Here is a 26,099-nt window from a genome sequence, read left to right as displayed (position 1 = left end):
AAAGGATACAACGCAATTTCAATACGTTACGACAGAATAGCATATTGCGTGCAACTCATTTCTGCCCCGCGCGAAAAAACCTTAACATCGACTGCACTGCCATCATCAGCCACGAATAAAGTCCGACGCTGGGGCTGGCGGCGCGCGCGGACCAGCGGAGGCCGCCGAACGCGCGCCGACTGCGCTCTGAGTGCAAAACACAGCCACTGGTACAATACCCTTTCAGCTGACTATTGTGGGGTATGCCACAGAAACCCGACAGTGCGCATCGCGATCTGCTAATGCTGCCTACCCCGGATTCTCAGGCCACGCACTTCATCATCTTCCATCGCTCTCCCGCTTCTCATCCATCATCCTCTCAGTTACTCCCCGCAAGGTCGCACAATGCCAGACGGCAGTCAAGCCTGGTGTGTATCTCGTCCATCCCATATATGCTTCTACTGACGTCTTCGCTCAGCAAAATGATAAAACCCCCGGGCACCCAAGTAGGGCGAATTGCCCAAGCATGCGACAGGTGTGTGCCTCTCCTTTGTCCTTTTACTTTGAATTTTGGGTGGTTCTACTTTCTCATTGGTATCATTGCTCTGCTTTACTCCGTATAAGCAGGGTGGGCTGTGTGATGTGGTCTGTCGTAATCCGATATTGCCGACACCTCAATGGTTGCTCTTACTCCCTTGACTTTCCACCCCACAATGCCCACATATTCATTTCGGTTGCTATCTACGTTGTAAAGATACTAACTTGTTTATTTCTATTAGATGTCGCAGCAAAAAGGTTCAGACCCGTCACTTTGCTCAATTTTTTCATCTTTTCAACAAATGCTGACCTCATTTTCTTCCTCAGATTCGCTGCGACGGCAAGCACCCGTCATGTACCCAATGTAACAATGTCGGATTTGAATGCCGCACTTCTGATAGGCTCTCACGAAGGGCATTTCCACGCGGATACACCGAGTCGCTGGAAGACCACATCCGGCAGCTGGAAAACGACAACCGCAAGCTTAAATCCCTCCTCGATAGCCGTGACGATCACATCGATTTTATTTCGCGTGTCGAGTCTCTTTCTCCCTCGTCTCGGTTGCATCGGGAAGAATCAGCAGCGCTGTCCCCTGTTGAATCAGATGCTGATGATTCTTCTGAGCCTTTTTTAGTACATGAACTGCAAAACTTAAGAATAGACGGCACCTACGAAGGCAGCTCTTCTGGCCTCGCCTTTGCTGATATTCTTAGAGAAAAGATTTTCGCAAAATTACCCTCACTTGTTGGCCTCACGGGCCACCTCTTTGAAACTGTCAATTTGACCTCATCTCTACCGCGCTATAACTTTGACGATATATCAAGTTCCACTTTTTCTTCTTTGCCTCCTCGGGTACTAGCTGATCAGCTTACCGAATCATTCTTCCGCGACTGGCATCCTCTATTCCCTATCTTGCATATCCCTACTTTTCAGGCAGACTACCAGCGTATCTACAGCTCTTCAACACTTCTGGGCAAAGAAGAATTCTTGGTCCAGTTGTTTCTTGTATTTTCAATTGCTTCTCGCCGCATGTCGTCCATTGCCTCAGATCCACATGCGACATATGAGCGCCAGTGGAGAAAATTGCTTTGTACTCTCGACCATCTGAATTCCCTGACAACTCTTCAATCTCTTATTCTTGCACAACTTGATATGTGTGCTATTGGTCAGCACTCAGATCTTTGGCAGTTCAAGATGAACGCGGTCGGTATTGCTCTTCGCCTCGGTCTCAATCGCCCCAACAAACAGTCTAGCAGTCATCAGCTCAGCTTCCTTGAGAAAGAAATGCGCTCACGAGCATTTTGGGCCACTTTTACTCTCGACGTATTCTCAAGCGCCTCTTTGGGTCTGCCTCCCATCCTTCGTCAGAAAGATATAACCTGTCACTACCCATCGGATGTGGATGACGAGTTTGTGAGCGACAAAGCGGTCACCTGCGTTGCTCCTGGGAAAGCAACAAAAGTTTCTGCAGCCATCGAGCTCGCTCGATTTGCTCGTGTTCTTTCGCATATTTTGACTGCAATCTATTGCCCTTCATTGGCATCAACGCGGATTTACAAATCAGTTTTTGAACTTGGTGAAGAGCTGGATAACTGGAGAAACAACATCGCCCCTCACTTGAGGTTTGACCTTGCGTCCCCTGTGCCCTCTAGTGAGCTTCGACAACATCCAAGAGCGCCATGTTTTGCCATCGCCTATCATTATGCTCGAATCTTAATTCATCGACCAGCAATCGCTGCTGACGATTTCTCCACTCGTGGTACGAGCTCAACTATAGCGATGACAGAGTCTGCAAAAGCAATCATCGGGATTACCTCGCACCTTCGCTTGCGTGATGTCAAGTTTACTCTTTGCTTAAACCAAGCAAAGCTATTACTGTCTTGCGGATTGATTGTGCTTTATACGGCAATGGATTATCCAAAAGATGGCAAGCTAATTTACGAGTCTCGAAATATGATGTGCAAATGTTTAGCTGGCATCTATGGAGACTCGGGTGTGACAAATGCAGAGTATAAAGAATTTGAGTCTCTTTCAAATGCGTTGCTAGGCAAATCTCTAGAGGTCAAGAATGACCTCTCAACCGTTCAGGCAATTGCAAAATTGCATGGCCTTGCGGATGAGCTCAACACGATCAAACGCAAGAACTCTGATGGTGACGATCAGGTTGCATCAATAACTATCCCTCATATGCCGATCAGCGAAGGACAAACGCCCAATGAGCTGCATCATGAGAGCACTCCCACAAATGCTTCTACCTCTGCCATTTCTGCATTGTGTAGTAATGTCAACGCCGATGTAAATATTCTCCACTGGGCGACCACACCAAAGCAGCAGCTGTATGAATACCGGCATTCATCGACACACATCGCGAATGACGTTCAAACTAAAGATGAACCCGCAAATGACTCTGAGATTGAAAATCTGTTTGCGATGATGGATGGAATGGTGCGAGAGGCGTCATCACAGACGGGCCGTGGATCTAAACGCGTGAAGGAAACTGCTACAGCGTTTAGAAGGCATAGCACTATTGGTTCGTGCCAGCGACGCCGATCGTCGATATCGACGACATCTTCATCTCGCTCGTCAGCAGCGTCGGCAGATGCTGCAGTTGTGATGCCTGAATCGTCGAAATTGCCCGGAACTCTTCTTGCGACTAGTACAGTCGAGGATATCAATCGTGCTCTTTCAACAAATGGCTCGCTGAAGCGCAGATCATTGTCTTTAGAGTCGCAACGAAAGCATCGTTATAAGCATCGCCATAACTCCTTTAACGCGTCTCCAGTAACGGTATCGTCGAGTGCTTCTGCGTCTCCTCCGCTCACCCGTGCTCGACCGGATCCTTCAGCACTTACAGCAGTAGCTCTGGCAGCGGCAGACGGGAGTGAATGGAATATGTGGTGGGACGACTTGTTTACGGCAGGTAACAAGATGATGTCCGTCGGTAATAGCACACCGTCGGAGAATATTCCCGAAAGCGTCTCGTCCCTGAACATGGAGTCTGGCGGAAGTACGGCGCCTTCTAGCGCGCCTTCCAGTGTAGATCTGGAGTCAGAGCAGGCAATACAGACGCAGACGGACGAACAGACTCAGCAAACCCAGACGCAGTATGTGTATACGCCTAGCAAAATGATGCACGCTGATGAGGTTATTTCGCCGAGAGATACGAATGTTACGGTAGCGGCAGCGGATATGTTGAAGGACGAAGAGTGGAGTGGACTCGGGTGGATTAATAGCGCCACAAGTATATCTACTGCGACATCTACGCCAACGTAGAGAGAAAATCGCTACTAAAAGAAAGGTTTGGTGATTGGGTAATCGGATACGGACGTTTTTTTAGGATACCGGCTGGTGTAAATGAGTGGGATATGTTTTTCTTATATTTCTTTTCAAAAATGTATTATGTATAACTGTTTAAGATTTTGCTTTGTTGTGTGGCTTGTTGTCTCTTGGAGTATATTGAATGCCGCCGGAAATTGTGCCCTTTTGCTTAGGCGGTTTTGCCATTGGATTAGTGCATGATGATGATGATCTTTTTGAATAAAGAAAGAAGGTAAAAATTATAAAGTCATTTTATATCTATAATATTACTATATTATATTCTATTTGGCCAATTCTTAGTTATATCAATGTAAAGTAGTCTGAGTCGACTTGTGAGCCTGCAGCATAGCTAGTAGCATCATGATGGTCTAAATCGTCAAGAGAATTATTCTAGCTGTTATCTGCGCAGTCGGTCTTTCGATAAATTCTACAAAATAATAAAAAGTTGAACTCTTCCTCGCCATCATCATATATCTTATACAACGCTTGCGGCTGCGATCCCCCACCCCAAACTTGCTCAGGGCTGCAACCCTCGATTCTAGCGCCGCATACAGTCTCTCTCCTGCATTTCCAATCCTCGATAACACCAGCAATACCCTTTTAATGTTTTTTTATTGTTAACTACAAAATGGATCTGGTAGCGCTCCACGGCGACCGCGTCTTTGATTTTGTGTCCGCCCTATCGCGCGCACGAGCTCTCTATCCGTACTATGAGATATCTCCTACCCCAATCTCCTCTCCCTCTGATCTCGATATGCTGCTGTTCAAGTTCTCCTTCTCCCCACCACCAAAGTTACAGATCAAGCAGCTATATATCATCTCTGATGCGGCCCTCTACGCTCACGTTAGCGCCACAATCACCGAGAACTTCCACAGCCGTCTCGACATAGACCTTGACGATTCGCTTCAAGCTCTTCTTATCCGGATTATTCGTCAGGCTAGCAATATTTTCTCTTTAACTAGCATGCTGAGTTTAGAGATGCACTTAGCTTGTGTGCCTGATGACGACATACGCTCTATAATGGACGCCAGATTGCGCTCAGGGGGGCCGACAAAGTACGCTCTAAAGTCTTCTCAGAACCGAGGCCGCAGATCTGTTTCTGTTGACGCAACCCTCTCTTTCTCATTTTATCCAGAAACCATGGTACGCGAGTGGTGTGCAGCAGAAATTAGCTCGACATCTTACGAAGAGTTACAGGTACTTGCTAAAATGCTGCTGCTCGAACGAGCCGAGTATGATAGCGACTGGCGGAACGAATATTTTCGAGTTGATGCTGTAGTGGGAATTCATACTACAGCTAATATACCCAATAATGCGAATTTTGATAGATTATCAGAGCACATTGGCATTACATGGTGGAGGGCTAATGCGACGCATGACGATGTGGAGATTCTGACTTCGCAGTTTGTGACATCCGAGAGCCTGAAAATTTCCTTTGATCTCTTGATGATGAGTACAACCGGAGAAGCTTCAATTTCCGATGAGTTTAGACATCCTGCCTCTTGGATGCTAAAGCATAGTCGAACTCAAGTTATTGAGATGGACGAAATAAGAGTCAGGAGCTGGGTTCATGGCTTATTGGCGTCTTCATAATTTTGTCTGGCGTTTAATATTAATTATTCTTGTTTTCATTCATACGGGCGTCAAGGAGTGCTTTCGCAATGTATACAAACATCTAAAATATATTATCATTATTATCTATCTATGCTATCCAAATGTTCTACACAAATTTAGATTGTCATGCGGTCACTAATTTGCTCCTTCACAATTTCATATACCTCCTCTTTGCTCTTCTCGCACGGAACAGAAATTACCTTGTTCTTTCCTTGGTAATATTCAATAACCGGCATAGAAGTCTCGACAAATGTCTTGAACCGTTTCTTGATACTCTCTATGTTATCGTCCGCTCGACCACTCGTCTCACCTCTCTTCAACAATCGCATAAGCATGACGTCCTCGGTACAGTCAAAGTATAAAGTAAATTCAGAGACTGCAACGTCTTCTTCAAATTTGACTGCCTGGTCCATCTTGCGAGGGAATCCATCAATCAAAAACTTTGAGCGACCCTTCTTGACTTCGTCAGTCATTGCATTCTTGAGAAGAGCAATCGTGATCTCTTGCGGGACAATTTTTCCCTCCCGGATATAAGTAGAAATCAATTCGCCAAACTCCGAGCCTTCGCGAGCTTGCTCAGCTCGAAGAAGATCACCGGCAGAGAGATGAACATAATTGAAGTCGCGCACAAGATTCGCACACTGAGTTCCTTTGCCAACACTAATTGTCTATATTAGCTTCACTATCTTTGCCAGCCAGTCTCCATAAATAGGAATATACACACCCCGGTCCACCAAGAACAAAGATGACTTTGACTTGGTCACGAGTAAATGCAGGATGCTGCTCCATGACAGCAGGTAATTCAGGATTGGGTAATTTCAAGTCGCGGCGAGCTTCGCGCTCTATCAGATTTTAGTTAAAACCATTTCATTAACTGCAATATTTAAGATTAGGAGATAGGCACTTTACCCTTTTTCATAGACCGTGTGAGACCGTAAAACACAACAGAGAAGGTAACAATAATGCCAGCGAGCTTTTTAAAAGACGGTGGCTGCCGCGACGGAGGTGTTCGACGAGACTCAGGAGGAGTAGTCTTGTCAGCCTCAGGTGTTAGAGGAGGAGGAGGAGGGGTGCTAGAAGACGCGAAACGGAGAGAGCGATAGGTAAACAAAGACGAATAGGTCGCAAGAGAGTAGACTCGTTGCGGCACGCAACCAAATAATCGTACAGAAGCTGGACGCAAAGGCATGTTCGCTTATTGCTGCAGCCCCGAGGCTGTCGTTGGCTAAAAAGTTCACGGCGCGTTGTACATATCTACTGGTTTGACACTTATGCATTTTCCATTTCTGGAAGTTTTCTCTTTTGAGCATACTACTACAAAAGTAGATTCAACACGGGATTTACTTAATATACAAACGCATTTAACTTTTCGAATCAACCATCCTTTCTATTGCTCACACAGTCACCTCACCATTAGTAGCAGTAGCACCAGCAGCAGCGACTACCCGCTCCTTCTCCGTGTTCAACGCCGCAACCTTATTCTCAACGCTCACACGCGCGTTCCGGACAACAGCAAGCACATCCTTCAAACTGGTCTTCCAGACATCAAGCCTCCGAGAAATATCTGCCCATTGCTCGGGTCCAAATGTACGAGTCACAACACGGTGGATGTACAACTTCTGCTCAAGCTGCGACATCTTGCCCTCAAGAAGTCCAGCGCGGATAACGTCAATGATCCAAAACTCCACTTGCTCATCGTCAATCGCAAGAGCCAAAGCAATGGCAGAGTACGGGACCGTCAAATTTGGCGAGGCGGAGGCAAGCGACGCTAGAGTCAATAGTCGGATCTTCGTTGTAAGCTCTTCCGCGTCGAGACCAATAGCAGTCACGCTAGCAGCAGGGAATGCCTTGTAGTCCGAAAGAGTTCCATTGACAAAAATCTTCAACAGAGAGAGAAGCTCAGAGTCAATTCCAGATAACGAAGACACTATAGCGTAAATTGTGTCGTAGTCAAAGAACGATGACACACTGAGAGAAAGCTTGATCAGTTTCGTAGTCTGTTCTGAAGGAATGCTGACCTTTGCTGCGGCAGCATCAGTGTGAGCATCTTTCAGGTATTTTAATGCCGATACCAAATCAACCGACTCAAGAACGGACGATATGTCGATCAATGTGGAAATTCGCTCGTCAGGGGTTGAAGACCATTCCTCGAACCAGGTGGGTAACTGTTTGAGTTGAGGAAGCAGCAAATCAAGATTAGATGTTGAAATGGCCACGGATACGACGGTCTTAAATACCGGTTTACGGAGAGGAGACTTCGCAGGCAGAAGGTTGAAAAGGTTGGTGAGAACGGTGAGAGAGGAAAAAGCATGCGACTTGGACGCGTTTGTGAGCAAGCCGAGAACTGGCGAGAGATGGCCTGCGATTCCCGATGATGAAAATTTAAGAACATGAAGTAGAAGATTATAAGCAGGTTCAAAATCTAGAAGGATTTATAGTTAGCAATTAGATTAAAATAGAAGAGCAGTCAAAAGGGACGCGTAGCAACCTTTGCTAGAAGCCTTCTCAAACGCACTAGCAGCAGCCACCACAAGAGTAATAGCCTGTTCCAGTTTCTCAGGGTCAACACTTTGCTCCTCTTCTTCTATCTCCTCATCTTCTGAGATGATCAATGGCGCAACTTCGCTCGTCAACGGACCAAGTTGGTCTTCTGCCTCGGCCACGAACCCATTAAGTACATCGACGAATGCAGCCAACTCGGCAACAAGCTCGGACGGTGATCCGGAGATCGTAAAAAAAAACTGATTGAAATCGCTCTCAGATTCCATACTGTATCTAGTAAATCACGTATTAGCGAATTCAACCTGGTCTCTGCTAAAAAGCTACTAATAAATCTTCAAATCCAAGAAGAAAATCTTTGAGAAAAGACCGGGTAACTGGTATCAGAAATACGCAGAACGTGACTATGAGTACTCTGGCTCGTACTCTCTTTATCCGCTTGGTCAATTGTATTTCACGATTGAAAGCATTATTGACTCAAGCAACAACCATGCCGCCGCCGCCACCGAGCGTCAAATCTCGACATGTGGTTCTCGGTGACTTAAGGTCTTCAGGAAGAAATGATTTAGCAGCATTTTTTCCTGACCGCATTGAAAGTCGCCACAGAGAAGACAGACTGTCCGAGAGAGACAGGAGCAGGGATAGGTTGCGAGAAAGAAGCAGAGAGCGACCACGCGAAAGAAGTCGTGAAAGAGATTCATATCATGATGCGAGGGGTAGAGAAAGAGGCAGAGATTGTTCTCGAGACGTAGAGCGCGATTCGGACTACTATCGCAGATCAAAAGCCTCGGATCTCCACTACCAACACCATCACCACCGTTCGCGCCCTCATTCGCGAGAGTCTGACTATCGTCGTCAGAGAGATGACTACCATTCTCGTCCGCATTCACGCTCACGCTCTTATGAGCGGTACCGAAGTTATGGCCGGTCGCATTCTCGTTCACTTTCTAGATCCCGTGAGCGACACATCGCACGGGCTGCACCTCTTCCGACATCTTCCTCATCTTCTTCTGCATCGTCCGCATTTTCCTTAGACTCTGCCAGAACATCTCCTCCTGAAATAGTATCTAAGCCGTTGCGACGGGTGCGCTCTCGTTCTCCGCAGCTGGTACTGCCACCTGCTCAGCCATCTCCGCCTCCTCTTCCACCACCAGAGCCAGCAAGGGAGCCGACCCCCCCGCCCCCACCTCCATCTACATCTGTACTTGACATGCTTGGCAAGTCCTACATGATTGATTATGATCCCGATCTTGATAAGTCCAAGTCACGAGGCAAGTCAGCTATTTACCGTTCTAAAGACGCGGCTAGAGCAGCTGGGCCAATATCGGATCCACGTCTGAAGCTGAAGCCTTATCCAACCCCTGCTGCTTCATCACGCAAGCGCTCTTCCGTTGTGCTAGGTTTGCTAAGGTATTCCTATGATGCCAACTCCGTGGGTCCTAAACCTGCATCTCAGATTCTGGTATCTGGATTTTCGAAGTTGACTCTCGAAAAAACAATTGCGCTACAGTTCCACAAGTATGGTGACCTTGAGCGTGTGGCTATGCAAAAAGATCCTATTACTGGTGCATCACTTGGCATGTGCCTAATAAGATTCAAAAACAAAACAGTGATGACGACGAGCAAGAGAAAAGAGGTCGATCTTCGTTCTGGCCACCGCTCTGCTAAGAAAGCCGTGACTGATGCGGTGCGAGGTAAGATTATGGTCGGGCTTGACACTATCAAGGCAGAGTACGATGAAGAAGGAAAAATAGCTCAAAAGCTTCTTGATGAAATTCAAGAGAAGCAAGAGCGAGCAGCAAGAGAGGCAAAAGAGAGAGAAGAGGAGGAAAAAGTTCGACGCGCACCTCCAGATCGCTACCTTGATGAAAAACCGCGTGCTAGCTCATTTTTACCGACTGACCTTCCGTCTAGACGTAAAAGTCTTTTTGATATGATTGGATCAAGGCCGTATTTATTTATCTCTGATAGGTATGTTCCGGTGTCAAGAGTTTATGTGCAAGATATCAAAGACTATCTGCGCGACTACGAGTGGACAAATGTCTATGTGGTTCGAGACGATGTGCCGCTAAAGTATGAGACCGAACACAAGTATCATCCAAAACAGCGCGAACTTGCTGGTTTTTATGTTGTTTTTGATGACTTGGCTGAAGCAAAGTTATGCTTCCGTCATATGGATGGACGAACGATGGATCGGTTGAGGTGGAGAGCAAATATGTCGCTACAGCTTCCTTTTGTCAAGGATAGCGACCACACGCAGTCAAGTGCTGACGAGCATAAGTCTAAAGAAGGAGGTCCCAAGAAAGAGAGGGAGGGAAAAGATCCGATGAAGGATGCCAAAGACACAGTATTGAGAGAGCTGCGAGATATGCTGAGAAAAGATATTAAAGCAAGAATTGTACCCGTCATCTATAAATTGCTTGATTCCGCTAGTTTACCTGCAGTTCACGCGCCATCTGTTTCCGATACTTCGACCACAACTGTGATATCTTCTGCCGCTCCGACATCGATTAAAACAGAGGATGTTGACACTTTCTCGATTGACGAAAGTAAGACTGGCGCTGATATTGTCGAAAACAGACCGGAAGAGTTGGATCCGTCAACATTCAACGTCAGACAGTATTCTGGGAAGCTGCCCAACCTGCCTAGATTCAGAAGACGCAACGATGCTTCATCTTCTTCGAACTCAGCTCTTAAAGCTGCAATCAAAAGTAAGAAGCTAGCCGCTGATAAGAAGAAAAAGAAAGATGACAAGAAAACTCGACCCATGACTCATCATCTCAATTATTTCTCTGGAGATGATGGAGATGATGAAGACGAAGAAGAGAAGCTGGATCCCAAAGCCACCGATGGTGATAACGAAGAGTTCGAAGACTTTGTGTCAACGGCTCGCTCTCAGCAAGGACAGCGTCGGGCTGCAGTGGCTTCGGACATCGATTCTCGAGACGAGGATACGCCAATGCCTGATATCGATGATGTGCTAGACACTGCGACTTCGTCTGGCAAAACGAAGCGTAAAGCGACTAGCAAATCAAAGGCGCAGAGGCCAAAGAAGTTGGCTAAAATAGATTTTACAACATCGGAGGAGGATGAAGATGACGAACTAGCCGATTCTGCTACGTTGTCTCATGATCGGCCTTCTGGGACTGCAAATGCTGATCAGCTGCCTACTCCTTCGGAAGAAGAAGACGAAGGTTTCGATTCTCTCCGTGCCTTGTATACGGATGATAGCTACTGGACATCAACCTCGCGTCTCGTGCAGCGTCAGGTTGAGATTGACAAAGTTTTTGATTTGGACGGCATTCAGAGCCTTGTTGCAGACTCGGAAGATTTCAAATTTCTTCAAGCTGCGCTGCAGTCTGTTTCACCGGACCCGGATATTGGCAATGTGCAGTTCTGGGCTTGGAAACAAAAGGAAGCTAAAGCCAATTTTTACGGAGACTTGGCGGGTACACCACATCGCGGCGCAACTCGAAAACTAGTCAGACATGAGGATGAATTCGAGCAGTTTAATTCTACTGGAAGTGCCCGCACTGAAGGCTACTATCGGATTTCAGAAGCTGATAAGACAGAATATCTTGAGCACCGAAAGCGACTTCGTAAGAAGAAACATGCTGCTGTTGATCATGCTGAGGACGGCGAGGCTACAGACGCAATTAATGGTGTTAGTAATACAGGAGCTGGCTCTCCCGAAGATGAACAAGATGTTGACGCTGACGGTGAGCGTGCTCAGCCAGACACTGGGGGGACTGAGAAGGACAATATTTCATCTCGGTCTCACCGCATCAACAATCGTAAACTTGCTGCTGATATTAATCTGCAAAAACAAATTTTCAGCGCGACAACTGACGCAGCAGCCGACGTTTTACGCTTTAATATGCTTAAAAAGCGCAAGAAACCTGTACGCTTTGCACGATCGGCGATTCACAATTGGGGTCTTTATGCGATGGAGAATATTGCCGCCAATGATATGATTATCGAGTATGTTGGCGAGGTAGTCAGACAACAGGTTGCGGACATGCGCGAGAGAAGGTATCTAAGAAATGGTATTGGCAGCAGTTACCTGTTCCGAATCGACGAAAGTACTGTCGTTGATGCCACTAAGCGCGGTGGAATTGCAAGATTTATCAATCATTGTTGTACACCTAGCTGTACAGCCAAGATTATCAAGGTTGAGGGACAGAAGAGAATTGTCATCTACGCTCTAAGGGATATTTTTGCCAGTATGTGCTATTTCTATTTTGATCTCGATGATAAATTATTAACAAGTATTATAGATGAGGAATTGACGTACGACTATAAGTTTGAGCGTGAAGTCAATTCTGATGAGAGGATTCCATGTTTGTGTGGAGCCCCGGCATGTAAGGGATTTCTAAATTAGCCTGGGTAGCCTTTTTTTGCCGGTGGTTTGAATTGCTTGGTTGATTTGTTTCAGGGAAATTGCGATGGATAATTGGGGATGGCGTAAAATGTAGTACTTGTATAATATTCTAAGAGGTTGTTTGTTTTGTATGTTGTCCATATTTTCTTTTTTTTTTTGTCGTGCTCGTTGTAGTTATGTTAATCATATGTACGATAGATTGTGGATTTTATGAGATGGCTTGTAAAATTACTGAAATGCGAATCTGTATAGTCAATTTTCACGCTGGGTGCTGTTAACCGCGATGTCAAGCTCAACATATCACGTGATAAACGCGCGCGCGTATCTTAACGTTTATTGAAATCAATAAAATTCCCAAAGTAGAAAGCAGTAAATATGGAAGCTGATAGATATAAGCTTTGCCGTATCAGTCATGGTCGCGTCACAAATGAGACCTGCTGCTTTTAATCTGCCAGACGAGAAAAAAAAAAAGAGGTTTGTAAGAGTTTACCGAATCCCGCATCACAGTGCTGATTTTCTTTGCCAAGGAGTATGAATCTTTTTTTCCTCAAGACAGGAGAGATTTGAGTTTAAGGATTATGAATGATACTCTCGGGTTAACAATGCCGTGTTATAGCAAGTACATGCTTCACAATCATTACATTTGTGTATCGATGTGATTTCCCAATATTTGAATACAGAGCAAAAACTCGAAAAGTAATTCAAGCATCACCATGTCACTGGACAAATGGCAGAAATGACTCAACTAATGTGATTAATAATATAGATGCGTATGGACAAAATAAAAAGTAAAATAAAATGATAACACTCTCCACTGAAAATGGAATATATGCGTCGAGAAACGTATGCTCAAACAAATGATATATATCTACTATTTGCAGTTCTAAAACAGCCAACAAACAAAAATCGCATATGGATAACAAAATGAATACTCCTTTAGATTGGAACACCGAACCAAAGAAAAAATGGCACCCTGAAATACAGCCTCTCCAAAAATCGACTTTATAGCGTTCTCAATTTGATCTGCATATTCTAGAGATAGTCATGCAACGCCGCATAGCCATAAACACCCATATCGTCTAGTCGTCTGCTAAGCATCAAAAGTCTCTGATTTTCTTCCAAAGTGGTGATGTCGTCTGAAGACAAAACACCAGGTATCAGACTGCTACAAAGAGACTCATCAGCTTCTAACGCGGCGGTTGGAGAAGAGAGAAAAAGTTCAGCAGCAGCTTGATGCATATTGCTGAGCTCAGAGCGACCCGGATTTGTGGTCTGCTCCTGATGCATAGGACTGTATAGAGATTCTGTATCACGCAAATTTGTAGAAGGGGATTCAGCTACAAGTGGAGTAGATGCTAAAGTATTTGGTGCTGTAGCATAAAGAGAAACAGGAGTGGTTGGTCGCGTCGAGTGAGGTGTTATTGTAGTCACATAAGGTGATTGACGGTCGGATAATGGCGATGCTGAATGGAGAGACACAGAGGTAATACTAGGTGTATCTGTCACAGAAACAGGTCGGCTGTTGCTCGGTGTCATGGCGGTCTGCGTGGTGCTTATAGTAGCGACGCCAGAGGATGTGTCGAGATAAAGCCTCCGGTGAGTCTGCTGCTGTTGCTGCTGTTGCTGCTGGAATGCAGATGCGAGAACCCCATCCATAGAGGTCTTAACTGGTGTTACATCTCTCTCGACGTCCACAATAGAGGCAAGAATTTGTTGCACGGATTTTGTTTTCTGCGCCTCATCATCATCCGTCACATCTCCGTCTCCAGACGATCGATCCGATACACGAGACCGTAGACGCTTATACTCGCGACCGGCATCGCCATGACCCTCAACTTCAAGTTCCTGCAATGAATTTGCGATAGAAGTCATAGGCGTGATAGGAGTCATAGGCGCCATACCGTCAATTACATCCTGCTGGCTGATGGAGCTTACGCTCGAGCCTGTACTACTACCATTACCGCGTCCATTTACACTTGATTTTCGACTTCGAGTAGGCGGCTGCGACTGTACTAAAGACACACTCTTTGAACGTCGAAGTAGTCCAGAAGTGGCATCTTCCCGACTTGAGCTGTCGAGAGGCATCATGAGAGGAGCAGCATTCAGATGCAGGTATGCTGAACTTTCCCCAGAATTCATTGCTGCAGAATACTCACCAGCTGGAATGCTTTGGCCAGGCTGATTTTGTGAAATATACGGTGGAGGTGCGGCAGAGTAACTTTGTGACCGATGAAGCCTTACGGACGGAGGCCCTAATCGTCTCCTTCTTGCCGCAAGCTTCGATTCGCCGACGCTCACGGCAGCAGCAAGGGGAGAGAACATCTTTCCTCCTTGGGTTGCTTGGTGCTGCTGAAACTGAATTTGCATTTGTTGCTGCTGATATTGCATTTCTAGTTCCGTAGGAAGGGGTGTAGAATACGTGCGTTGCAGCGGGATAGGCGAAATCACTGCGTTAGGTGACAAATGCGATGCCGGAGAGTTGGCATTCTGAGGAGTCCCTTGGAACGATTGACTAGCTTGACTAACTACGTACGCCTGCGAAGGTGCGGATGGAAAGAAATATCCACCAGAGCTCGGAGGCTGCTGATAGGGAGATACTCCATATGATGCAAACGCAGCCGCTTCTGCGGCTACAGCAACAGAGCGCTCTAGAGATGCATAAGATGCTTCTGACGGAGATGCGTATTTTGGTGACAGATTGCTGTCCTTGCTAATAAGCCGTGCCGGTGTAACTGGGGGGTGAGAGACAGATTTCGAGTGCTTGCGCATCAAATTATGTTTATCCGGTGACTGTGTGGGAGTTACTGGGGGATACGCTGCGCCCATGGAGGTCTGCAGAAGTGGAAAGGAGGGTGACTCCGCAGTCGTGGTCGACGGAGGAGGGGTAGACGGCCGCTCGTTATCATATTGAAACAGAATTTGCTGTCGCAATGGTTGATGCTGCTGCTGTAAGGGCATCTGCTGGCTCTGGCCCGCCGCTGCAGCGGCACTAGCCTGTGCGAGGATCATCTCGACTCTGGATGTCTCAACTTGCTTCTCATCCTTCAATCGACGCCGACGGTCTTGAAACCACAACTATACAAATAATTAGTATCATAAAAATGAAGACAGATCTCTATTTGAGTGCGTGCAAATGGTTCCACGAAACTCTGTCTTGACGTGTAGATCAATTGACGGTGCAAGCTAGGGATGGGGGTTTGGGGAATCTCGGCGAAGACCAGACCAGACGAAGGATGTGAAAGACGATACGTAGCAGACAAACAGCGTATTGATTGCAGAAGGTAGTTCGGAGATTAAAACAAACTAAGAGCTCAAGCAAGTCATGAATCGACAGGGACGGGCAAATAGCGAGTGATTATAAACTAACTGCAACTTGCTTCATGATATCGTCTGATCTGATGCCAACACACCTTTTAGAAGCCGTAAAGCACGCCTGCAGCAATAGAATGCAAACCCGCCGAGCAATCCAAAAGTCGCTACGCTGAATCACCGGCAAACACTATTTTTGGTGTATAGAGAATTATTTGACTCGCGGATAGGCTCAGAAAGCCATATGTAGAGCACCACCTACAGCACTTCCGCAGAACAACTGGACAAGGAATAAGAACACACCTGTACGACACGCGGAGCGATATGCAATTGGTCGCTAATCGCATCTCTTGTTGCGATATTTGGACGGGGATTTTCCGCGAAGGCGAGCTCGAGGTTCGCGACATGAGCATGTGTCAGATTGAGTGCCCGGGCGCACTCGTCCAGCTCGACCAGGTGCCGGAAGGGAGTAAAGGGCGTCATTGCCCGGCCGCCAGAGACATACAAGATATGAGGAGAGGGAGAAGGATGAAGACAACAAGAAAAACGGTGAAGGAAGGAGCGGACAATGCAAATCAAAACAAAAAGTTCGACAGCAAAGATGTGACGACCGATCGAAGAAAGGGATGAATCCGCCGCACACGCCATTCTCTGATCTGATCGCTCGCTCAGGCCCATATTCGGACCCCACCGAGCACTAATTTCTACATATTTGTTTTATTGTAGTAGCTGCCAGTACTACGAAAGAAAGATTTAAGGACCCACATATAATGCTATATTAAAGGCGGCGCTCGCATTCATTCGATGGCTCTTCCGATTTCGGCGGGCGGCGCTGACCATTGCCGATAGACCCGTTTGCCGCTCACAAAATTCTTCGAAACCTTCCCAGTTGTACGCAACTTGCTACTATGTTTGACGTGGTATTGGATATGTATAATTACAAACATACAAACTCATATTCTCCCCTTCATCAATCTTTATTCTGTAACCTTCTCTGTTCGCACACCATCCTTGTCCACGACTTTGATCTATCATGATGTGTTAGAAAAAGCAATCAGCCGTACTAGAAACGAATCCCACTACTTACCTCTACGCCCTTGAAATCAATTGGTAATCGCTTTTTCAGCTCAGCAATGCACATATCCGCGACCTCGAGTCCTTCGGCCAGCGTCAGGTCGGTGCGATGCCATCTATCCAACAACGACAAAGTGTAATATGCGGCATATCCATGGGCTGCATAAGGAACCTTGACTCTCGAAGCAAGATAGTCGATCCAGTTCAGTTCTGGCTTGTCAGTTGCCGTGTCGAATCCAGCAACTAAAACATTAACATTGTATGGTTTCTGCAGAGAAGATGCATATCAGTATTGGCTACGACTACCTTTCATCGTACAAAATCATACCCGACTTCGCAAACTGGTAGCCAACTGAGTGCGAATAAACGAGGTAATTGCCGGAGGAGAGAGCTCAGTTGTATTACGCATCTCGTGCAGCTGGATATTGGCTTGAATGTATTCTGCAAATTGTACTAGAATCGGAAATCAGCTTTTGAGCAATTGCATAAAGTCAGAGATATAGATCTCATACCAGTGTCTCCTGCTTCTCCAGTGTATGCAAGCAAGGTATGCGGGGCTACAACACGAGTCTTGTCGTCATCAGTCTTCAAGATCGATACACCTCGCACGGCAGCGCGCGAGGTAATAACGATGACCTCCTTCTCGGTCGTGATTCCCAATATAACATCCATATTCGGTCCTATATATAGTGAAGAAAAAATAAATGGATAAGAGACGAAGGTACGATAGGTCAATTGATGGTGTTTGATTAGTTTAGCTGGTGTGGATGACAACCTCAGCTGTGGTCTACAGCCTTCTGCTTCACTCTAGCCCGCGCCGCAATTATGCGCAAGTCATGTGTTATGATTTATACAAACCCCTTAATTGGTTACTTTAGGTTTAGATGTTTTTTTTTCTCTATGCTCCCAGGAAATTTTTTGGGACTTTTAGTTTACTCGCAACCTTTTCTGCTAGCAGAATCATCTCACTATTGGCCGAATGTCGGATCCGTTTTTTGCGCGAAAGCGTAAGCGCGGAAGTCAATCTGCAAGCTTATCTCAGGGTGCTTCAAATGGAAAATTTCGAAATGGACGCACCAATAACTCACGAGGACCTCAGCGGCAGCCACAGATACAAGAAGGCACAATAGCTTCTGAGGACGATGAGGAGATCACCGATCCCGAGACTACAGACGATGAGGATGCAGAGATGAATGATGCAGAGAGCGATAGTAACGAAGAAAGCGACTCTGATGAAATCGAAGATGTTGAAGAGCAAAAAGAATTTGCTGATGAGTCCGCAGCGGATAAGAGACGAAGACTGGCACAGCAGTATCTCGATAATCTGCAGACTGAAATTGGTGCGCTTCTAATGATTAATAATTGTGTACATGTAGCTAATAATTGACTGTTTTAGACACTGCCGGATTTGACGCACGCGACGTTGACAAAGATATTCTTGCTGCTCGTCTTAATGAAGATGTTGCCGAAGATCAAGGCCGTTTGTACAAGCATATAGCGTCAGCATTCACATACATTCGTCCGCACCGCTTATTTCTTTCTTCTAAAAGAATGCTGACTGCAACCGGAGTTGCGACACCAGATGCGCCTACTTTTGCCTATGTTGTCTCGAAAGATCGCACTCTATCTAAATTTGATCTGGCTACTGGAACACGAGTACGCTTTGCCGTTGGTCATAACGAGAAAGATATAATATGTGTTGCAGTCTCCAACGATGGTGCATTTGTTGCCACCGGATCAGTAGATCGGAAAATTAACGTTTTTGATGCGGCTACTTTACAATTTCTAAAATCATTTACCCAACATCGTGGTCCGGTTACAGGTCTTGCATTTCGACGAGGCACTCATACACTGTATTCATCTAGCGCAGATCGTACGGTAAAGAGCTGGTCTCTCGACGCGCTGTCATATGTCGAGACACTATTTGGCCATCAAGATGAGATTAATGCGATTTCTGCACTGGCCCAAGAACGTTGTATCACTGCCGGTGCTCGGGATCGTACAGTTCGATTATGGAAAATCGTTGACGAGGCCCAACTTATTTTTAGAGGTGGAGGAAGTGGTGGCGCTGCAGCTCGACCGCGCCGGACTCTCGAGAATAAGACGGCGGTGCTAGAGAAGAAGAAACCATTATACATTGAAAACAGCATTGACTGCGTGGCATTCGTCGATCATCATATTTTTGTAAGTGGAAGTGATAACGGAAACCTGTCACTTTGGACCCTGGCAAAGAAAAAGCCAGTTTTTGTGGTCCCCCAAGCTCATGGACTTGAACCTCAATTAGCACCAGAGCTATACTCTGCCGAGACAGATTCTTCTCGAATAGAACTGCCTCCTCGCCAACCTCGACACATAACTGCTCTTGCCACCCTTCCTTACGCTGATATTGTTGTGTCCGGGTCATGGAACGGAAGCGTAAAGGTTTGGAAAGTGAATGTTGACGAAACTGATCGGATTGATAAAGAGGGCACCCTGCTGGGCGGCACAAAGAAAGAGTACGAGTTACAACCTATAGCAGATATGAAGGTTCAGGGAATTGTCAATGGGCTATCTATTGTAGAAGAAGGAAAGGACACTCTGAAGATTTGTGTTGCTGCTGGCAAAGAGCTGAAGAATGGTCGATGGAAGAAAGTGAAGGGATCCAAGAATGGTGTGCATGTGCTTACAATGAAACGGAAAACCAAGAGTGGGATTCTTAATAGTATATAATGACTAGATCTGGGTTTGTAATATAGAAAAAGCTTTGCATTTTGGGAATTCTAAAAATTTTGGAATTCAGAATCCTTTTTTTTATTGGAGATAATCAAATACTACTCGTTGTCTATAGAAAATTACCTTGCTTGGAGTTGCACTTTTCAAATTCTTTTCTTGATGCATATATCCACATGGTTATCTAAAGTGGTATAAAATATGCCAGCGGTAACAAATATCTTGGATCGATTAGATTGAAAAGCAGTACGCGGAGCAATGTCACGGCGATACCGGACTAGCGACGCTCCGGCGGAATTCTGATCCCCGATTTAAGTATATAATATCTCCGCCTTCTTCCAACCAACCACGCATCCACTAAATTTTGCACACTACATCGCACACGACCTCTCTAAAATCTTTCTGGATTAAAAAATGTCTACATTTCAGCGCTTCGGTAACTTTCTGTTCTCTAAGGACTTTCTAAAGTATGTTTTTTTTTTCGATAGAGCCTTTCCCAAGCGTCGACGTGGTAGGAGTAAGCCTCCGGGACTTTGTTCCTGTGGGATGAGGGGGAGGGGGAATAAGACTGCTTGTATAGACAACAATTATCATTCAGGTTGAATATGCTACATGTTTTTGATTTGGGTGACTGTTTAGTGCATTAAATTGTGTATTAGCTGAAGCATTATTTGCTCATGGGCTCTCTTCTATTTCGAATGATTGGGACGTCGACGTGGGGGAATTTGATCGGATATCTGTGATGCTAACTCGTAACTTCTAGATGTTTGTTTATTGTCTTCTCTACAGTTGTTTAAGTACCGATGCTTGTTTTGTGAAATATGAATGCTGATTGATCTTCTTTTGTTTAGATGTCTGCTCTACTCATTTCTGGGGTATGTTTAAGTCTTCTTACAAATTTGTGACCTTCATAATAACTCCGTCTACTGCCAGGTCCCGTTTCTAACTTCGGAATTCCAATTGCCGCTGTCATGGATATCAAGAAGGATCCTCAGCTTGTTTCTGGACCAATGACTGGATCTCTTATTCTCTACTCTCTTGTTTTCATGCGTTATTCGTACGTCGTGAGCTTTTTATGCTAATTTACTCTTCCAACATGTCATCAACAGAGTCAACTAACGCATACTATTTAGCATGGCCATCACTCCCGTTAACTACCTTCTGTTTGGATGTCACGTTGTTAATGAGAGCGCTCAGCTTATCCAGGGAGGACGATTTATCAACTACTGGTACTTTGGCGGCCGGGAGCGAGCTCTGGTTCAAGCCGGTACTGCTGGCGCCGAGGCGGGTGCAGCTGCTGCCAGCAAATAAGCTCCCTATATGACTCAGAGAAATCTTGTAGATTTTCCCCGATTTGTTTCTTGTTCAACGCTATATATAGAACGGAAAAGGAGTGCGGTGTTAGTATTATGCTTGAGATCTATAGACTCGATTGACGATCATATCATGTGCTGACACGCGCCTGCCTACTGCTGCTTTTATATTTATTTTACCTTTTTTGTATTACAGTGCCGGTCACATGTTAAAATAAATTCTTTCGCCAGGTTTAAAAGGTGGCAACGTTTCATGTTACTGTATTTCCAGACCATCCAATCACTGCACATATATACAACAAGTAGTCCCCACGTATGCACAAAAATAAGCTGCCCACGGATCGAGAAAGAAAAAGAAGCCAAATACGTATATACTATAAGTGGCATCATTCACTTGATTGCGTCAGTGCAAGAGCGAAAACAAGACCCGGTGACCCAAAACCATCAGTATAAAATCAAACCAGAAAAAAAAGTATGTATACAAAGAAACAAAAATGAGTTATCAAAGTGCGAACACAATTAAACGACGAGGACCATCATCGTGAAGTGGTATTAACGCTGTCAGCCTTTGGTCCAAGAAGTTTTCTACCAATCATACCAAAGCAGATCGAGCTGCAGAAAAATATGGAGGCGATCCAGGTTGCGACAGAAATGTAGTCTTCGGACCAGTTCGAGGCAGACCTAAAAATGTCGTTAATAACGATGTTGAGTGATACAGAGTAATAGCTAGTACATACGGAAGATGAGTGGGATAAAAGTAAGCAAAAAGAACTGTTCCGATAATTGCAGTCAAGGAGGACAGAATGAATCCGTTTATCGATGTATCAATCGCAAACCATAAGAGAGGGTTCAAGGCCGCCAGAACTACGGCTCCCTGAAGTGTTGAAGTCCAAGGCAAGTGACGCTGATAGAGAGTTAACTAAGAAAGTAACTTTGGTATAGCAAAAATACTTACGATGCCATAAGAAACTCCAATAAATATACCGACCGCACGAATTATAGGATACATCATCACAGTGACACCGCCACCAGACGAATTCAATAAACTGTTTTTGATGGGTCCAAGCATTGACGGAGATATTGAGTCAACAAACGGCAAAAGAGATCCGAGAGCTATGCCCAGAAATCCCCATGTCAGCGTAAAGCTGCCGACTGGGTCGACATTAAGCGTAGTATTTGTGACGAAGTGATTGTCTTGAAGTTGTGTGACTAAATGGCCATATGCAACTCCAAAGGAAAAGAGTAAACTGATTTTGCCGAACGAAGCCAATCCAGTAGATGATGTGCTGGTGGAAGCAGTAAAGCTGACACTTGAGCGACGACGTTGTTGTAAGCTCCCAGCCTTATCAAGAGTCTGGCGAGGATGCACCCATACGGTACTTCCTTCATTCCGACGCAAACGAGCAACACCTTCGCCATACAAGTTGGTAGACGACGAGGGCTGCGTTTGCAGTAAGTCAGGTGTTGAAGACCTGCTATTGGTGTCAAATAGTGGGTTACCGAAAATACCCGTAAGAGCAGAAGTTGTCAGCGATACTATAGACCGCGACTTGTGAGGTAAGCCATCAACAGAATCTGCATCGCTGCAACAGTCATTATCTTGAGATTCAGGAGAGATGTACTGCATGCTCGAAGATAGTGGGGTGGGACTGGAGGCAGAGCTGGGCGTGCTGGCGAAACTTCGTACAGGTTGAGGTTGAGAAATATGGTCACTGTCAGCGGAGACCATCTGTGGAGCCATATGAGTAATCAATAAAGAAACCCCAATACCGAAATAGACGATGAGAAAGGCGACTTGGTTGCGGATATAAACAGACGAGATTGCGATATATGAGCCGCTTGGTTTTCTGTGACAGTACTGCTCGACTGATATGCACGTGATAATTTTTTATCCTCGAAACTGTACAAAATTTATGAATTGCGAACAGCAAAACTGAGCGACCGACTTTCAAATCCAAGCATACTATTGCACTTGCGCTATGAAGCTTCTTACAGCGAATTTTGTACAGTGCTCTGTCAAAGCGTGCTCTGCTACGCCGAAGTGCTTTCCTTTGCATTTTGACCAGCAGACAGCAGATGTTCCTCTGGAGTTGGCCCACGAAGATGTCGATTTTAGTCCCGAGTTTGTTTATAATATGCTGCCCCGTATTGACTGGCCTGCTCTCACTACGACTGCTCGCGAGGTGTGTATTATTTAGGCTTTCCATTGTTTTCGGTTTCGAAACGAATACTGATACTGTCCGTATAGCTGGGAAACAATATGCTGCCAGAGACGAAGCCAGAGATCGAGAATCCTAATGCTCCAGAACATGAGCAGCTATTACGGGACCTTCACACTTTACTTCTTGAGGTAGGACTGCTGTTATCATGATTCTACTCTACTTTTGTATTAACTCACAGCTTGTAGACTCAAATCATTCAAGGTTCAATGAGATGTGAAAACTGTGGCCACATCTATTTCATCCGTGATTCTATTCCCAATTTCCTACTTCCCGGCCATCTTGTTCAATAAAGAAAGGTGTCGTTGGGTTTATTCTATTGAAGGAACATGTTGTATAATAGGTTGCAGTACTTAATTTGGTTGTTTGCTTTAAAATGTATATAATGATAATATGGAGAGGAATAACTACCAGATATTACGATATATTGTTTTGTGGCTATGACTGCTTTCAACATTTTCAGTACGACAAATCACTGCTTGGAAAGCAGAAAGATGATTGATTAATAGACAAATATCTACAAACGTTATCTATTAAGATGGGTACGAATTTGATACTGGATTAGGAAATCTATCGACTCTAGAATTCAGTGCGGATAATGGTATACCGTCCGACTAAACAGCATTAGTAGCTTAACCAGACCAACGACATAAGCTGAGAAGCCGTCAACCAAAATACAAGTAGTCTTAGTGTAGAAAGTATACAAGATATTATTAATATAGTGGACGGTCAATATATTGATCGTCTATTGCTAAGAAAACGGTAGGCGCCACAAATAATCGAAGAAATATCGCCCAGAATAAACTTATTTCAATAATGAGCTGAATTCGGTAACTTCAATTCGAGAGTGATTGCGAACATACCCCTATGGCCAATCGAATAAGAGTGTTCTAAAATGTTACAACTTGAGGCAGTAGAGCAGAATAGCCAGTATCCGGCCATGCGAAGATCAAAGTCTCACACTTGAAGTGTTATATTTTCTTTTCAGAGCTTTAAGGGGAATAAAAGATAGAAAGGCTCAGTCTTCTCGGCATTCACAGCCGGTTGTTGATTAAATTTATTTTGAAGCAATTATTCTGCCTCTAATAGTGCCCAGTTAAGTACTCTTCTACAGCACAACGTCGCGGTGCCCACAAACACTTTGACTGTCTCCTTAGCAGCCTTCACTTTCTGAAAGGTCAAAGCTGCTATGTCATTGTTAGTTTGTTCGATTGTCGCGGCAACCAAGACGCAAGGATTGTCCAATAATTGATCATCTGATGTTACAGACAAAATAAGCAGGTGCAGCGAAAAAGCACGCTGAAAAGCCAATATGACTAACTAAAAATGGTAATCAGTACCAGAGTACTGGAATATAGAACTACTGCTAAATGATAGAGTATGGAGAATCCTCGCTTACTCCATAGCATTTGAGGTCCGGATTAGATCGCTGGCAGAATGCTCAGACTTCTAGGGCAGATAATGACAAGAGCATAAACAGGCCTGACATATGAATTCAAGTAGCAATTCGACGACTATATATACAATGACCGCCTACAAAAGCACTATAAGCTTTCGTTTGCAACGTGTCCAACAATTGTTGCACTCTGAAATCTCTGAGAGGCAATTAGACGAGCACAGCTCCTATTCTGTAAAAGGACAATCTACGAGCCAAAAGAGACCCCTGCAAAAGCGTGGTACTTCATATATTGCGAATACTAGCGTCGATCATGGGAAATCTGCAAAAGTAGCAGCGATTGTGCAAATTAATTTTGCATATCGGGACAAAAAGAGAAATGACGGCTGTGCGGCTCCTCGCTACGCATATAAAGATTGCCCTCTCGCTCTTCCCGTTGCTATCCCCTTTAGGAAACTGACGCTCGAATAATATACTATCAGCCTCCTATTATCAACTAGATTACTGAATGAAAGAGATAAAGGAGCTGCAATTGGAATTTGCTGTACTGATTGTTATTAAGTTTATGACTGCAATATCAGGATTGTTGGCTACTGAACGATAAATCGGATGATGTTCTTACGCATTTTGGATTAACGTTCTGTATCTCTGTTTGCTGGAAGCTTTCTCGTTTCATGCATTCGCTAAGTTCTGCTGTCTGTTTTTTCAACAAATATCTACAACCTTTCTGTTTCTGTTCATTTGATGAAGACAGACCACTTACGTCGTCTGTCAAAACCCTCGATGGCTGCTTTCGTCGCCAAAATGTCATGTCAGTCCTAGCGTATCGCATATCCACGATCCTTAGCGCTGTTTTAGCAAGCCACCATGAGAGCTCGTACCCCGATGCGAAGTACAAGGAGTGGATCCGAGACAAATTGGGCCCCGTCCACCCACTCGTTTGGCTGCCACAGCCTCCATAGATTGCTTTTTGGTTTTTTAAGTCACGCTCACTTGAGTAGTTGTGCTTCCCTATGTTTTGATTTGAATGATCTCGCGTCTATATAAACGAGCCTTTCTTCCGTGCCTTGCAAAGCCTTCTTCTTCGCCAGTCCACCACAAGTTTTAATAACAGAATCCAGTCTCTCCTTAGTCTCGCTGCAGTAATCATACTCCAACTATGAAAACAATCACTCTCATTACTGTGGCTCTCTGTCTGTCGGCTACTTTGGCTGTCGCAGCTCCGGTTCCTGAGGCGTATGTTCTTTATTTCGACAACCGGATATGTCAATATCGATTTTAACTTTATATCATAGAAAGCCTGACATAATACTGCCCGAAATGGCCGTTAAGCGTGATGCTAAACCAGAGGCGGATGCCAAGCCTGAGGCATGGTCACCTCGTGGAGGTCCTATCTGGGGGCGTGCAGCTGCTCCAGAAGCTGATGCAGAGGCTGAAGCTGACGCTAAGGCTGAACCATGGTCACCGCGTGGAGGTCCCATCTGGGGACGCGATGCCGCTCCTGAAGCTGATGCAGAGGCCGAAGCTGACGCTAAGGCTGAACCATGGTCACCGCGTGGAGGCCCTATTTGGGGACGCGCTGCCGCTCCAGAAGCTGATGCCAAAGCAGAACCATGGTCACCGCGTGGAGGCCCTATCTGGGGGCGTGCAGCTGCTCCAGAAGCTGATGCAGAGGCCGAAGCTGACGCTAAGGCTGAACCATGGTCACCGCGTGGAGGCCCTATCTGGGGACGCGCAGCTGCTCCAGAAG

The 26,099-nt window shown here is 45.4% G+C and overlaps 12 protein-coding genes across 12 annotated transcripts in view; 7 read left to right on the top strand and 5 right to left on the bottom strand.

The window, feature by feature from the left end:
- The first annotated feature begins 293 nt into the window (after positions 1–293).
- Positions 294–4,091, top strand: V2V93DRAFT_363353 (fungal-specific transcription factor domain-containing protein). The gene is made up of 4 exons (XM_066908585.1): positions 294–407; positions 458–514; positions 759–774; positions 844–4,091. Exons 1-4 carry the CDS (start codon positions 385–387, stop codon positions 3,787–3,789), a joined length of 3,042 nt encoding a protein of 1,013 aa, XP_066768874.1. The 5' UTR covers positions 294–384; the 3' UTR covers positions 3,790–4,091.
- A 263-nt stretch (positions 4,092–4,354) lies between these two features.
- V2V93DRAFT_363351 (uncharacterized protein) lies at positions 4,355–5,545 on the top strand. The gene has a single exon (XM_066908584.1). It carries the CDS (start codon positions 4,463–4,465, stop codon positions 5,426–5,428), a length of 966 nt encoding a protein of 321 aa, XP_066768873.1. The 5' UTR covers positions 4,355–4,462; the 3' UTR covers positions 5,429–5,545.
- V2V93DRAFT_363348 (adenylate kinase-domain-containing protein) lies at positions 5,456–6,663 on the bottom strand. The gene is made up of 2 exons (XM_066908583.1): positions 6,174–6,663; positions 5,456–6,109 (listed from the first exon to the last, which is right to left on the bottom strand). The coding sequence occupies exons 1-2, from the start codon at positions 6,236–6,238 to the stop codon at positions 5,566–5,568; spliced, it is 609 nt and encodes a 202-aa protein (XP_066768872.1). The 5' UTR covers positions 6,239–6,663; the 3' UTR covers positions 5,456–5,565.
- Positions 6,664–6,704: 41 nt separating this feature from the next.
- Positions 6,705–8,266, bottom strand: V2V93DRAFT_363345 (uncharacterized protein). Its single transcript, XM_066908582.1, has 2 exons — positions 7,938–8,266; positions 6,705–7,871 (listed from the first exon to the last, which is right to left on the bottom strand). Exons 1-2 carry the CDS (start codon positions 8,215–8,217, stop codon positions 6,844–6,846), a joined length of 1,308 nt encoding a protein of 435 aa, XP_066768871.1. The 5' UTR covers positions 8,218–8,266; the 3' UTR covers positions 6,705–6,843.
- Positions 8,267–9,167: 901 nt separating this feature from the next.
- Positions 9,168–12,585, top strand: V2V93DRAFT_331096 (histone H3-K4 methyltransferase Set1). Its single transcript, XM_066907656.1, has 4 exons — positions 9,168–9,995; positions 10,056–11,567; positions 11,703–12,171; positions 12,226–12,585. The coding sequence occupies exons 1-4, from the start codon at positions 9,177–9,179 to the stop codon at positions 12,327–12,329; spliced, it is 2,904 nt and encodes a 967-aa protein (XP_066768870.1). The 5' UTR covers positions 9,168–9,176; the 3' UTR covers positions 12,330–12,585.
- A 776-nt stretch (positions 12,586–13,361) lies between these two features.
- On the bottom strand, positions 13,362–16,121 carry V2V93DRAFT_377798 (uncharacterized protein; the record flags this gene model as incomplete). The annotated part of the gene is made up of 2 exons (XM_066911929.1): positions 13,362–15,404; positions 15,942–16,121. 2 exons carry the CDS (start codon positions 16,119–16,121, stop codon positions 13,362–13,364), a joined length of 2,223 nt encoding a protein of 740 aa, XP_066768869.1.
- Positions 16,122–16,292: 171 nt separating this feature from the next.
- On the bottom strand, positions 16,293–17,496 carry V2V93DRAFT_363338 (nucleophile aminohydrolase). The gene is made up of 4 exons (XM_066908581.1): positions 17,225–17,496; positions 17,041–17,165; positions 16,726–16,980; positions 16,293–16,666 (listed from the first exon to the last, which is right to left on the bottom strand). The coding sequence occupies exons 1-4, from the start codon at positions 17,382–17,384 to the stop codon at positions 16,616–16,618; spliced, it is 591 nt and encodes a 196-aa protein (XP_066768868.1). The 5' UTR covers positions 17,385–17,496; the 3' UTR covers positions 16,293–16,615.
- Positions 17,497–18,108: 612 nt separating this feature from the next.
- V2V93DRAFT_363335 (WD40-repeat-containing domain protein) lies at positions 18,109–19,546 on the top strand. Its single transcript, XM_066908580.1, has one exon. It carries the CDS (start codon positions 18,264–18,266, stop codon positions 19,419–19,421), a length of 1,158 nt encoding a protein of 385 aa, XP_066768867.1. The 5' UTR covers positions 18,109–18,263; the 3' UTR covers positions 19,422–19,546.
- Positions 19,547–19,780: 234 nt separating this feature from the next.
- On the top strand, positions 19,781–20,979 carry V2V93DRAFT_363332 (UPF0041-domain-containing protein). The gene is made up of 4 exons (XM_066908579.1): positions 19,781–19,932; positions 20,273–20,296; positions 20,355–20,478; positions 20,555–20,979. The coding sequence occupies exons 1-4, from the start codon at positions 19,836–19,838 to the stop codon at positions 20,730–20,732; spliced, it is 423 nt and encodes a 140-aa protein (XP_066768866.1). The 5' UTR covers positions 19,781–19,835; the 3' UTR covers positions 20,733–20,979.
- V2V93DRAFT_363328 (insulin-induced protein-domain-containing protein) lies at positions 20,892–22,541 on the bottom strand. The gene is made up of 3 exons (XM_066908578.1): positions 21,690–22,541; positions 21,472–21,638; positions 20,892–21,415 (listed from the first exon to the last, which is right to left on the bottom strand). The coding sequence occupies exons 1-3, from the start codon at positions 22,473–22,475 to the stop codon at positions 21,271–21,273; spliced, it is 1,098 nt and encodes a 365-aa protein (XP_066768865.1). The 5' UTR covers positions 22,476–22,541; the 3' UTR covers positions 20,892–21,270.
- Positions 22,542–22,578: 37 nt separating this feature from the next.
- Positions 22,579–23,652, top strand: V2V93DRAFT_363326 (uncharacterized protein). Its single transcript, XM_066908577.1, has 3 exons — positions 22,579–22,917; positions 22,983–23,084; positions 23,142–23,652. Exons 1-3 carry the CDS (start codon positions 22,714–22,716, stop codon positions 23,244–23,246), a joined length of 411 nt encoding a protein of 136 aa, XP_066768864.1. The 5' UTR covers positions 22,579–22,713; the 3' UTR covers positions 23,247–23,652.
- Positions 23,653–25,508: 1,856 nt separating this feature from the next.
- Positions 25,509–26,099, top strand: part of V2V93DRAFT_393660 (uncharacterized protein) — a gene marked incomplete at its 5' end in the record, with an annotated part of 1,102 nt that continues 511 nt past the window's right edge. Inside the window, 2 exons of the mRNA XM_066912500.1 lie at positions 25,509–25,585; positions 25,645–26,060. Coding sequence (XP_066768863.1) covers positions 25,509–25,585; positions 25,645–26,060 — 493 coding nt within the window. The remainder of the gene's footprint in view (positions 25,586–25,644; positions 26,061–26,099) is intronic.

The sequence above is a fragment of the Kockiozyma suomiensis genome (genome assembly GCF_038497685.1).
Source record: "Kockiozyma suomiensis strain NRRL Y-17356 unplaced genomic scaffold V2V93scaffold_1, whole genome shotgun sequence".
In the NCBI taxonomy this organism is placed as follows: domain Eukaryota; kingdom Fungi; phylum Ascomycota; class Lipomycetes; order Lipomycetales; family Lipomycetaceae; genus Kockiozyma; species Kockiozyma suomiensis.
The sequence above is the reverse complement of the archived record's forward strand: the minus strand, read 5'-3'. Positions and strand labels throughout refer to the sequence as shown.

What these genes read in the sequence shown, in the direction of transcription:
- V2V93DRAFT_363353 (XM_066908585.1), top strand. Translation starts at nt 385, where the DNA reads ATGCCAGACGGCAGTCAAGCCTG. An exon ending in CCAGACGGCAGTCAAGCCTG is followed by an intron (nt 408 to 457) that starts GTGTGTATCTCG and finishes GTCTTCGCTCAG; the next exon opens with CAAAATGATAAAACCCCCGG.
- V2V93DRAFT_363351 (XM_066908584.1), top strand. Translation starts at nt 4,463, where the DNA reads ATGGATCTGGTAGCGCTCCACGGCGACCGCGTCTTTGATTTTGTGTCC.
- V2V93DRAFT_363348 (XM_066908583.1), bottom strand. Translation starts at nt 6,238, where the DNA reads ATGGAGCAGCATCCTGCATTTACTCGTGACCAAGTCAAAGTCATCTTT. An exon ending in TTTGTTCTTGGTGGACCGGG is followed by an intron (nt 6,110 to 6,173) that starts GTGTGTATATTC and finishes ATAGACAATTAG; the next exon opens with TGTTGGCAAAGGAACTCAGT.
- V2V93DRAFT_363345 (XM_066908582.1), bottom strand. Translation starts at nt 8,217, where the DNA reads ATGGAATCTGAGAGCGATTTCAATCAGTTTTTTTTTACGATCTCCGGA. An exon ending in TGAGAAGGCTTCTAGCAAAG is followed by an intron (nt 7,872 to 7,937) that starts GTTGCTACGCGT and finishes AAATCCTTCTAG; the next exon opens with ATTTTGAACCTGCTTATAAT.
- V2V93DRAFT_331096 (XM_066907656.1), top strand. Translation starts at nt 9,177, where the DNA reads ATGATTGATTATGATCCCGATCTTGATAAGTCCAAGTCACGAGGCAAG. An exon ending in ACGAGTGGACAAATGTCTAT is followed by an intron (nt 9,996 to 10,055) that starts GTGGTTCGAGAC and finishes CATCCAAAACAG; the next exon opens with CGCGAACTTGCTGGTTTTTA. An exon ending in TCTAAGGGATATTTTTGCCA is followed by an intron (nt 12,172 to 12,225) that starts GTATGTGCTATT and finishes CAAGTATTATAG; the next exon opens with ATGAGGAATTGACGTACGAC.
- V2V93DRAFT_363338 (XM_066908581.1), bottom strand. Translation starts at nt 17,384, where the DNA reads ATGGATGTTATATTGGGAATCACGACCGAGAAGGAGGTCATCGTTATT. An exon ending in CTACCAGTTTGCGAAGTCGG is followed by an intron (nt 16,981 to 17,040) that starts GTATGATTTTGT and finishes TCTTCTCTGCAG; the next exon opens with AAACCATACAATGTTAATGT. An exon ending in TTGATTTCAAGGGCGTAGAG is followed by an intron (nt 16,667 to 16,725) that starts GTAAGTAGTGGG and finishes ACATCATGATAG; the next exon opens with ATCAAAGTCGTGGACAAGGA.
- V2V93DRAFT_363335 (XM_066908580.1), top strand. Translation starts at nt 18,264, where the DNA reads ATGCTGACTGCAACCGGAGTTGCGACACCAGATGCGCCTACTTTTGCC.
- V2V93DRAFT_363332 (XM_066908579.1), top strand. Translation starts at nt 19,836, where the DNA reads ATGTCTACATTTCAGCGCTTCGGTAACTTTCTGTTCTCTAAGGACTTT. An exon ending in CTGCTCTACTCATTTCTGGG is followed by an intron (nt 20,297 to 20,354) that starts GTATGTTTAAGT and finishes GTCTACTGCCAG; the next exon opens with GTCCCGTTTCTAACTTCGGA. An exon ending in CTTGTTTTCATGCGTTATTC is followed by an intron (nt 20,479 to 20,554) that starts GTACGTCGTGAG and finishes CATACTATTTAG; the next exon opens with CATGGCCATCACTCCCGTTA.
- V2V93DRAFT_363328 (XM_066908578.1), bottom strand. Translation starts at nt 22,475, where the DNA reads ATGGCTCCACAGATGGTCTCCGCTGACAGTGACCATATTTCTCAACCT. An exon ending in TTGGAGTTTCTTATGGCATC is followed by an intron (nt 21,639 to 21,689) that starts GTAAGTATTTTT and finishes ACTCTCTATCAG; the next exon opens with CGTCACTTGCCTTGGACTTC. An exon ending in TTTTATCCCACTCATCTTCC is followed by an intron (nt 21,416 to 21,471) that starts GTATGTACTAGC and finishes CGACATTTTTAG; the next exon opens with GTCTGCCTCGAACTGGTCCG.
- V2V93DRAFT_363326 (XM_066908577.1), top strand. Translation starts at nt 22,714, where the DNA reads ATGAAGCTTCTTACAGCGAATTTTGTACAGTGCTCTGTCAAAGCGTGC. An exon ending in TCACTACGACTGCTCGCGAG is followed by an intron (nt 22,918 to 22,982) that starts GTGTGTATTATT and finishes CTGTCCGTATAG; the next exon opens with CTGGGAAACAATATGCTGCC. An exon ending in TTCACACTTTACTTCTTGAG is followed by an intron (nt 23,085 to 23,141) that starts GTAGGACTGCTG and finishes CACAGCTTGTAG; the next exon opens with ACTCAAATCATTCAAGGTTC.